The sequence below is a fragment of the Haplochromis burtoni genome, unplaced genomic scaffold (assembly GCF_018398535.1).
Source record: "Haplochromis burtoni strain Fernald_Lab_line unplaced genomic scaffold, NCSU_Asbu1 Contig_13, whole genome shotgun sequence".
Classification (NCBI taxonomy): domain Eukaryota; kingdom Metazoa; phylum Chordata; class Actinopteri; order Cichliformes; family Cichlidae; genus Haplochromis; species Haplochromis burtoni.
The window spans coordinates 1,754,791-1,765,909 of NW_024582374.1; the positions used below are offsets into that span (position 1 = coordinate 1,754,791).

The 11,119-nt window shown below is 38.9% G+C and overlaps 2 protein-coding genes across 6 annotated transcripts in view; both read left to right on the plus strand.

The window, feature by feature from the left end:
- Positions 1-994: 994 nt before the first annotated feature.
- Positions 995-6,574, plus strand: klhl30 (kelch-like family member 30). 2 transcript variants are annotated; one of them, XM_042216419.1, is made up of 8 exons: positions 995-1,122; positions 1,528-2,370; positions 2,490-2,637; positions 3,200-3,286; positions 3,773-3,928; positions 4,611-4,799; positions 5,525-5,670; positions 5,782-6,574. In XM_042216419.1, exons 2-8 carry the CDS (start codon positions 1,597-1,599, stop codon positions 6,019-6,021), a joined length of 1,740 nt encoding a protein of 579 aa, XP_042072353.1. In that variant the 5' UTR covers positions 995-1,122; positions 1,528-1,596; the 3' UTR covers positions 6,022-6,574. The 2 variants fall into 2 exon arrangements, with proteins under 2 accessions (XP_042072353.1, XP_005919812.1); XM_005919750.2 differs by having other exon boundaries at positions 2,445-2,637; positions 5,782-6,566.
- A 114-nt stretch (positions 6,575-6,688) lies between these two features.
- crocc2 (ciliary rootlet coiled-coil, rootletin family member 2) overlaps positions 6,689-11,119 on the plus strand; it is a 44,876-nt gene continuing 40,445 nt past the window's right edge. For 2 of the 4 annotated variants that reach the window (XM_014332842.2, XM_014332846.2), the window contains exons 1-3: positions 6,690-7,221; positions 9,800-9,953; positions 10,098-10,213. In XM_014332842.2, coding sequence (XP_014188328.1) covers positions 7,165-7,221; positions 9,800-9,953; positions 10,098-10,213 — 327 coding nt within the window. In that variant the 5' untranslated portion in view covers positions 6,690-7,164. Of the gene's footprint in view, positions 7,222-9,799; positions 9,954-10,097; positions 10,214-11,119 lie in introns of all 4 variants that reach the window. The other 2 variants (XM_014332847.2, XM_014332844.2) reach the window with 2 other exon arrangements.

The window sequence follows — 11,119 nt, forward strand, 5'->3', positions numbered from 1 at the left end:
AGAGTGATCCATGGTCTGAGAGAAACCAATTCTGACATTCTTACAAATAAATCTTAACCTAGAGCTCAATTGATTTTCATTGTTTTCATATTCATTTCACTGATCTTATCCTTCATTAAAAATCTTACTTTTTAAATGGGTTTTTCTTGTTTCTGAGACTCATAAAAACATGGACCTGGAATCTCCTAGAACAGCTTTGAAAAGTTCTTACTTACCATGTTTTGAGCCTTGGTGATGCACCTCAGTTCATCCTTAAACAAACAATATTTGTTTCTTCCGATTGGGTTACGTGTAAACACAAGGTTTGACCACCAGGTGGGTGGGTCTATGCTCGCAGACAGATTTGCGGGGCTTAAAGTCATGCCATTTTCTCAGATGCCACTGTTTTTACCGGTTAAGCACAAGTTATCCCAGGTGAGACTGAATCTGCCACACCAATAACGGATACATTTGAGAAGAATGAGACCCTTTTTCATTGATTTCATTCATGTTTTGCATTTTAATTGTTTTTTTTTTTACTTCTGGTTTTGTAGCCTGGTTACTTTTAGGCACAAATATGTTTCAAAATTTCTGGTAAAACAAGTCTCTTCACATTTAAAAATGATCATTTGAGAGTGACCTGTCTTGTTAACGCTGTAACCCAATGTGTCAGGGCACAGACTTCATAGGACACTTTCTGTGTAAATGAGGACCATCACTGGCTTTGATAAAACAGGATTAACTGACCGCTTGAAAATAAAAATGTGCTAGATGACCGTACAGCACACACTTGAACTCCTGAACAAGGAACAGTTGTGGCAGCATTATTGTTACTCAGTTAGTTGTCAGCTGTCACATTTCCAATTGTTGGTCCTCTTTTGCTGCTCCCAGGCCTGTTAAGAAAATCCAAAATATGCGCCTTTAACAGCAGCTGCAGGTCCCATACATGTTGTTTGGAATCTGACTTCAGCACAGCGTCACTGTCAGCCCTAAAAATAACTAAGACGACAGAAGGCAGTCCCCCTCCAGTGACTTAGCAAAAGCTTTTTGCCATGCTACCCGCTCCATATTGATCTAAACAGCCGCTGCAATCCCCATTTTTACTAGGAGGATGAAAAGTTTTTTTCTGTTCCAGCTTATGTGGTGAGCATGTTGTTAATTCAGTACTTAGTTTTTATTAGATGACAGGAAATGTTATTTGTTGTTGATTTCAAGACATATTTTGACCTAACTATAATATCATAGGCCAAAGGTACTCTGTGGTCAGCACATTAAAACTCTGATTTGACTGTTATTGTCAAATAAGAACAAATGTTTTCTATTTACTATACAACTATCATGTAAGAGATGTCATCCAACTCCTATTCAGTGTTTAGAAGCTGTCATTTCTCCATATGATGCTGCTACTTCATATATATGTTTACCACATAATCCGGTTCATGGTGCTAAATTTCGATAGTTTTTGGATTTTGAACTTCATGGTGAGGTTCTTGCTGATAATTAATATCATTTTTTTCTTGCATTTATTTGCTTTCTCTACACTTTTAGGTAATTGCTAATCTCAGTTGTTTATTGCACCAGCTGAAAGAAGATCTGAGCTACATTTTGAAGTTGATAATGGTGCGTAATGTGGATGACCTGGACTTCTGCCTGTCCTCCCATCCTCAGAGCATGCTTGAGGGCTTGCGTTCACTCTGTTCTCACCCCAAACTTGTGGATGTGACTCTGAGCGCGGGAGGGCGAGATTTCCCCTGTCACCGTGGCGTACTGGCGCTTTGTAGCATGTACTTTCACTGCATGTTCTCAGGGGATTTTGTAGAGAGCATTGCAGCACGTGTGGAGCTTCATGATGTGGATCCTGAGATCCTTAGCTGCTTGCTTGACTTTGCCTACACAGGCAAACTGACTATCAACCAGAAAAATGTGGAGGGGTTGATCTGTACCTCCAGCAAGCTCCAATTCCAGACAGTGCGAGCCGTGTGCAGCCGATACCTCCAGCATCAGATTGATGAAACAAACTGCCTGGGAATCCTGGAGTTTGGGGACATTCATGGCTGTCCTGAGGTGGTTGCCAAAGCATGGGCCTTCCTCCTGGAGAACTTTGAGGCTGTACAACAGGGTGAGGAGTTTCTGTTGCTGGGAAAAGATTGGCTGATCTCATGCCTGTCTGATGAAAGACTACAAATCCGGTCAGAGTGCGCTCGTGTGGAGGCTATCCTGAAATGGGTTAGGCACCACAGGGAGTCTCGACTCTGCCATCTCCCTGAGCTCCTTAGCTTGTCCCGTCTCTCTCTGCTCAGCCTGGACTACCTGGCTGACACCCTGCTGAAGGACAGTCTGCTGCAGGCCTCTCCCAGCTGTACAGAGGCTGTGGAAAAGATTTACAGAGAGGTTAGTGAGTTTCTACACTTTTTCTCTTCTTGTTCTGCTACGAGTTATATTACAAAAATAATGTTACTTTCTAGAAAATGGATTTAGCACCTGAACATGTGGACCGATTCAACTCCCAGAGCCCACAACCAAACCTAGAAGAAGTTCTCTTTGTCATGGGAGGTCATTCAATGGATGATGAGGACGACTCTGATGAAGAGGAGGACAGAGACCCAAGACTGGAAAGACTACAGCCCAGAAACTGTGCCTTCTACAACACAAAGACCAGTAAAAAAAAAACAAAAAAACAACAACAACAACAACAAAAACTCTTTCTCCCCCATTTAAAATTTCAAGTTTGTTTAAGTTCAGATTCCATTTTAATTTTCAAATTTGTTGGAAAATGTCTGTGGGATTCCTCAAACCAGTTTGGCACATTCTGTAGGTCGTTAAATACAGTGTTGACAGAAAAATGGCCCTTCAGAAATGTGGTCTGGATGTGACAAAATTGGATCATCTTCTCAATTCCTGAACTGAGCATTTTTATTGCTCAGCCTGGAAGAAGGCATTTATGTTATGTTTTGCACATGGAAAAAGTTTTTGTAAAGCCATTTTAAGCTTCCTTTTTATGTGGAGGGGCAAAAGCTGGCCAGGAGTTAATGACCTGCCAAAAAGCTTTTTGTATTTACTGTTTCAGCTCAGCAAGCAAGAACCTATCCGACCTTGTTTGGCAATATTATAGCTTTACTTAATTTCACTCCAATCCATTTGTCATTTGCACACTGTATTTGTGAATAATTCATCAATTGGTCCGTGAAATATTCTCAACTTCAAGTCATTTTCTCTGCAGAACGGTGGCATGAGCTCCCTAATTTCCCGAATCCCAACAAGTGGGGTTACTCTATGGTCTCTTTGAACAATGATGTGTATGTGTCAGGTGAGTCAAGTATACTCCACACTTTTAATCAGAATAGACAGGTTGCACCTCAAACAGTCCTGGAGCTCAGTGATTTCCTGGTCCAGGTCTGGGGAGATGCCCCAGGACACAATCTCACACAATCTACCTGAGTACTATTTTGCAGCAAAATGGACCAGCCTGCCACATCATGTTTTTAGTCAGATTTTTGGTCTGTCTTTGAGTCCTTGGTTGATCATTTTCATTTCCATGAAACAATGTGCCATCCTTTCATTTCTAACACAATACCCATTCCATATCAGTATAGATATCCAACATGATGTTTTTTCCCCATTGAGAGCTGATGTGTTTCCAATGTGTTTCTTTCATTTTTTAGAACACTGTTGAAAAAACTCTTAGGTTAAATGACAAATGATAGAAAGTCAAGAGTGCAGCTCTCCAGTTACTTTTGTGAGGAATCTAAAACAATCACAGACTTTTGACAAACTGATCCTTTTTGCCTCACAGGGGGCTCGCGAGGTTCGAATACCAATACCTGGTCGACCACAGAGACCTGGAAGTACATCACAAGAGAGGGGAGATGGGTTACTGTGGCACCTATGCTCCGACCTCGGACTAACCACACATCAGCAACGCTCAACGGGGAGATTTATGTCATCGGAGGTAAGAAAATAAATATCGGTTTTGCATGTGGTGCCTTAAACCTGCAGCAAAAATCACAGATGATAATCACCACTCTAGCTGCTTGCTTCAGCTTCTCTGAGGTTTTCTTTAAGAATGTTTTAGTATTTCTCCATTGTTGTGGAATATTGTTGATATGGCCAACTTTTTGCAGTTGCTGAAACTCTCTATAACCCTCCAGCAACCAAATTATTTTATAATGACCAAGTTGGGTCATTTATGACAGGAAGGCTTTAATAAATGGCTATGTTTGTCTTTTTCATACCATTTCCTTTATCTGTGACAGGTATTCAAAAAGTCTTTCTATCATGTTTAAGCAAAAAGGCTTTAATACTTCTGCAAATTAAAACAAATCAGTTCTTTGGAAATGTGACATATTCCATATATTTCCATTGTAACTTTCAGTGTTAAGTGTCTGACTAACTCTTGGTCTGTTAGCCAAGGTTCTATGTAGTGATTAGGAGTGGAAAATTACAATAAAATCAAAGCCTGCAGCACTAAAAAATGTAAATATATTTACCAAAACATTCGATTATGTGAGCTACACCAGTTTTACTTAAAAACACCACAGTGGCTCATAGAAATATCTGGCTGGGATACTAAATAAGTCATTTTGTCACTTGAATGTTAAATGTGACTATCGATCGTTAATTTTTCCTCTTAGGCACAACGTCAGACCGAGTTGAAGTTGAGCACTACGACCCTTATAACGACACCTGGGCTATGACTTGCCCCGCCTTAAAGTATGTGACAAACTTCACCGCCACAGCTTGTCAGGGGAAGCTCTATGTAATTGGGTCATGTGCAGTTAAATACAATGCACTGACCATGCAGTGCTACAACCCTGTCATAGGTAAGGATGCCCTGAGTACCATCCTGAGCACTGTTCACAGTACTTCTATAATGCATGCAGTCCTATTGGTGGATGTTTTGGCATCTTCATTTTAGTTGATGCCACTTTAAATAATATGTTATATTACTTTTTTGTAGCAGTAATTTCTTCAGTGTCAGATGCATATTATCCAAATTAGAATCTCTTGAGGTATGGATGGGTAAAAATTTAGCTATTTTAAATTTGCATAATTTTTTCCAACATTAATGATCCCTCATAACATTGCAAGCATTTTTCTGTTAAACATGGGAGCAAAATACATTTTACTCCCACAAACGTCACAGTATAAAAAGTCAAAAATCTTTTCTGTTCAGCATCATTTTTCTGTGAGCATCAGTATTATGAGACGTATCATAGTTTCAAACGTAAAATCTCTGTTACGTAAAGGAAGAGAAACAAGCACTGGTACCCAGGATATTCAATCTCTTTTCTAATAATTTACTGGGAAAAAAACCTTTATGGTCTTTTTTGTTGAGCTTTTGTTTCTCAGTTTTTATCTTTTCTTTGTGTCTCTTGTCACATTTTTTCTTTTGGTGTAACATTGTTTACTTTATAGCATTTATTTTATTAAAACTGAATGAAGTGCCATAATGTTCCCATAAAGTGCCATAAAGTGCCATTTACTTTGGATATTTGTTTGTGCTTTAATCTAATAATTAACATATTTGTTATATTTTTCTTCATAGATAGCTGGATCAGCGTATGTTCACCATTTATCCCAAAGTATTTGTCCTCTCCTCGTTCTGTCTGCGTGGATGGAACTATATATCTAGTTGCTGACAACACTAAAAAAGTCTATGCTTATGATCCAGAGGCAAATATATGGCAGAAGGTGGGTTTAGTTATCACTGCAGACAGCAAGCTAAATACATTAAATAGTCCCTTTGCACGAATTCATCCTACCAGACGTTTAAGTAATACCTTTGGTTTTTGCTCTCTTCAGGTCCAGCTTCTACACATGCTCCACGAGAATGGCGGCCTTGTATCACTTGATGGGAAGCTCTTTGTTACCGGAGGCCATTGGAAAGGTATGGAGGGGGACTATGGGGTCGAAGTGGAGGTTTACAACCGAGCATCCAACATCTGGGAAGTGGAGTCCTCCCTGCCAAGACTTTGGTTCTACAGTGGAGTCTGCACCATCTTCTTAGACCCAAACCAGTGGCCTGAGCTTGAGTCAACATAAAGTCCTCCTCAAGGCCAAAGAGTTAATAGAGATGTGTTCCTCTCATACAAATGCCTACGCTGCAAAAGGAATGCTTATCCCTGGATGTCATTGTGCCTGAGAATAGCACATTACATGACCCTCTGGTATTCTTGGATGTTTTTTAGGGCTGTGTTCTACTGCTCAGCAGGTGTTTATTTATACTTTGTATCATGTGTTTGAGACCTGAATTTCTTTGTGTTACTGTATGGTGCACATGAATCATTAAATGTTTGCAGAACTAGCTTGTGGGCTTCTATTTTTAGAGTTTTTGTCTGTAGTCATTTAAAATCTGCTAATTATGTTCCTGAAAATTGGTTAAAGATTTTATAGCATAAAAATATTTTAGACCATTGTATAAGGGATCATTTGAAAGCTCAGACTCTAATTTAATTGAAATGTAACAGGATTTATCCTATGTATAAAAACAGTGTACCGCACCAAAAAAATGAAACGAGTGGGGTTTAATTTTCCAAGTTTTAAATGTATTTCTGTTTATTAAGTGTCCACAATAAGAGGAAAATGCATGAATTTGTATTAAGTAAGGTGCCTTTACCTTTATCCTATATCTGTTACCCGCCCCCCAAAGACCCTTCAGATATCAGAGTTGGTTTCTTCCACCTATCCAGTGACTTTAAAGTAAACAAGTAAACTTGAAAGTAAGTAAAATGTTTATATACATATACACACATACATATATAGTGTTTCTGTTCACCTTCAGTGCTTTGATCATTAACCCCTTGGAATCCTGTTGCCTGGCTCCTGGTCTCTGCGCTGCCATGAAAACTGACAAGCAAGCGTTCTGCTTCTATGACAACGGTCACAGCGCGTGGTCACCATAACAACTGGCCTGGGATTGAGCTACATGTCTTCAGTCTTCTTAGCTTAAAAGTTTCCTGTCCGTGATTTTTGTTTCAGCTTTTGAAGTTTCTCCTCACGCAGGCGCAAACTAAGACATCTGGTGTTTTCATCTTATTATTTAAGGACATGCTTGGTTTTTGCGCTGTTTTTCACTCAACTTTTAATAACTGTCGGACGAAAAGTGTACCAGAGTAAAGCTAACTAACCACCGAGCCCAAACGTTCAGTAGACTAGCAAACCTTTTATAGCTGAAGCTGGGCCGCGATGACTTCTCCACAGGAGGAAGGTGCACACTCACCCAGACTGGAGGCAGTGATTCAGGTTGGTAACTCTTGATAAAGATAAGGAAAAGTTTATATTATTGGAGTCATTTTAAATATTATTTTCAGAGTTTTTCCTGCATGGGTTTACCGCCCTCTACAAGATGTTTGTCAAAAGCAAAGGAAAATCATCATTAATAAAGATATATTTATTTAACAGTTTGTATTGTTGGCGAGTCATTTGAACGTCATTCATTTAATGCTTCTTTTCATTTTAATTTCTCAAAGGACCACGAAGCTTAGGTAAAGACACACTGTATAAGATGGCATGGACTTACTTGCTTAGCTGTCATTTAAAACTCATTTAGAGTCAAGAACAGGTTGATTTTATTCTAGTTTACATCTATGTGTACTTTGAAGTTTCAGTTTTAGGAAAATATAAGTCTAGTATAAAAAGCAAAGTGGTTTAAAACTGATACAAGTTCTCCCGTTAATTAATTTTTTTTTAAGATATAACGAAAATAAAATAAACCTATTACATTACCACTGAGTATTACTAATAATATAATTGGTACCCAAATACCGTTATAAATAATATCGGTCAGACAGGCTGATATCAGTGGGAAATAGTACTTTAGACTGCAGCTAGTAGTGGCTTGGTATCACCATATGAAATATCTTTTATTCTTATCCATGACCCAAAATGTGTAAGGTAGCTTAAAATTATGTCAGCCATCACAACAATATAATACCATTTATATATAATGTTACAGACACATAAACAAATAAATACAAATACATTTTGTCGTGACTCTTAAGACTTATGCTGTACTGGGATACTCTGAATTTGTGGTGTTCTTGCTTTTAAGACAAAAAAATTTCCTGTGTTATGCCAGCTAAAAAATTAAAGGCGACCTATAATAAAATAGGTTTAACAGCTGGAATAAAATTAATAACTCATAATTAGGGCTGCCACGATTAGTCGACTAGTCACGATTGCGTCGACTATTAAAATCGTTGACGACTGATTTAATAGTCGACGGTCCTTTGAAGCTTTGTAAGATCCCAAAAGAGGCAGCAATGAGTAGTAGGATTTAAGAGTGTAATAACGGAGTGAAACAGAAGATGGCAGCACTGCATGTACAAGGATGCCAGCTGCCGTTAAACCCCGAAGTAGAAGCTGTGTCCCATAATTCATAGCTCGGCCTGGAAAAGTTGTCAACAATGGCAGCAGCTAGTTAGTTTTAATATTACTCTTATTATTCTTTTTGGGTCACAAAATAAAGTTTAACATATTTTCAGGTGAGAATGGAGCTGTGTAAACCTCAAATATCTTCTCAGTTTATCAAGACACCGCATATTTGCAAAAGCGCTCCAGCGTTTTCGGAGACGTCTGTTACCCACCAGCGCTAGCCGGGGGCAAGGTTCACTAGAGCCGGTGAGAACACCGGACTTCCGGCAAATCGTTTTCAAACCCACCGCCGTCTTTAGCTACTCAGGTTAAATATATATAAGTCACTTAGATAACTTAAAAATTTTATTGTTTGTCTTTTTTTAGTATTTTATTTGTTCCTGAGTAAATCGGTTTGGCTGAGATTAAGGTTATAGTTTTTACACAGCTGAATAAATGTCAAGCAGACAGCTGATTATCAGAAGTGTGAGATGCTCGAGAATATACTCCGGTGTCCTGTTATATTTTAGATAGCAAGGAGTTTATTAACTTTCACCGAAACAATCTGCAAATGTCATTAACATTTAATAAACTATCATCTTGTCTTTATTTTTAGTTAGCACAGCGGTCCCTAACCCCCGGGCCTCGGACCGGTTCCGGTCCGTGAGTCGTTTGGTACCGGGCCGCGAGAGTTGAGGCTCAGGTGTGAAATGTATAGTTTTCAGGGTTTTGATCGGTTTTCAGCGTTATTTTGTTATCGTTTCTATCGTTTCCTCGGTTTTCCTGGGTCTTTTCACACGTGTTATGAATAAACCTTCTTTTTTTCGGTACCAGTACTAGTTTTATTTTGTTGTATTTATCCGTGACACCTTAAAGGCCGGTCCATGAAAATATTGTCGGGCATAAACCGGTCCGTGTCGCAAAAAAAGTTGGGGACCGCTGAGTTAGCACATACCTTAAACACTTAAACACTTAGGGCTGTAAGCTAATGATAGTTATATAAGAGCAGATGCATGCTGGTGCAATAAGCTGTATGTTTTACGTCCAATGGATGCATGATCTGATTAGTCGACTAATTGCAAAAATAATCGGTGACTAGTTGACTATAAAAATAATCGTTTGTGGCAGCCCTACTCATAATATATAACTCATTATCAGTTGTCAAGATAAGTAAAGGAGCCAAGGTAAAAGTCTAAAGGCAGTGCAATATACTTTTTGTAATAAATAAATAAATATAAAAAATAATATATATAACACAGCACAGAGCACAATAATTTAAAATCTAAATAAAAGAAAATAAGTAAAAATGAATGAATTAATAAGTGAATAAGCAGTAACAAAACCTTTGTAAATCAAATGAAAGCTGAACATATTAAAATAAAGATAATTAGAGTAAAGTGTAAGACTGAAGTAGTACTCCCATAGTGTAATCTCTAGGGTAAAGTGTTGTGTGTTGGTGTAATTGTAGAAACTGGAGGAGTCCCTCCTTCAGTCTGATGGCAGCTCAGGAGAGAGAAGTCTGACACTTCAAGAGGAGGGACAAGAATCCAGGGCCACACCTGTACCTGTCTCCTCTCGCATCCGTCAGATCATCACCCGTAATCTAGCCGAGGATCCAGCAGGTACTGAAAAAAACTTTAAATGGCTAGTTTGTAGATTAACTTAACATTACTGGATATCTGAAAGGTGAATTACAACCCTTTCTTCTGATAATCCCTCTGACTGACTCTGACTCTTCTATATGTCTGCTCTGTTTCCTGTCTCAGGCAAGAGTTCAGAGTTCAGTGCACTGGAGGAGAGGAGGGATCTAGGGGGGCGACTGTCTCCCAGCCAGATGGACCAGGACCAGCTGGTAGTCAAACAGTCCGGTCTCACAGAGAGGGTAGGAGTGACGAATTCTCAAGGTCAACAGTAGCTTTCCTGCCAAAGGCTACTATCACAAATTTTGTTTTCTTTTTTGTTGTTATTATTTCTTATTTGTCAGGGACCAGGCACAAAACATGGAACTCATAAAAAAAGAAAACCATGTATGCAACCAATACACACAGTTAAAAACAAGTTATAAAATAAACATATCCAATATACAAGAAAAGTAATCAAATGATCAGAAATAAGAACCATAAAACCATGAAAAACAACTGGTGCTCATCAGTTTGCCAAGGGTCATAAGGTCATTTACAGTGAGAAAGATTATTCACAAGAGGAGTGGATGTCACCTCGAGGTCAGATTGTACAATGCTCAGAGAAACGTAAAAAAATGGGAGCTACATCTCAGATTCTACAGGCCTCAGTTAGTGTGTTAAATGGTAAGTTTCATGACAGTACACTCAGAAAAAGACTGAAACTGATGGCTTGCCTGGAAGGGCTGCTGGGAGAAAGTCTCTTCTCTCTCAGGTTAGGTTTGCAAAGCTGCAACCAAACAAACCTTCTGGAACACTTCTCTTTGGACAGATGAAACCAACGTCAAGATATGTGGTCATGAACAGCACCACACAAACACAACATATGAACACCTGCTGTCAAGCACGGTGGTGGAGGGGTGTTGACTTGGGCTTGTTTTGCAACCATAGGACCACCCTGCGAAGTCGTCTCTGTGACAGTTAAAGTTTCATGCAAAAGGAGAATGATTTCATGTACAGCAGAAAATATAAGATATATAAGACAAATATAAGAAAAGAATCGAGGAGATTTAAGAGAGCTGTCCATAAAAAAGCAAATCTCAGTTAAGTGAAATGAATATTGTAAAAAAATAAAAGTACCCACACACACACGCACACACACACATATA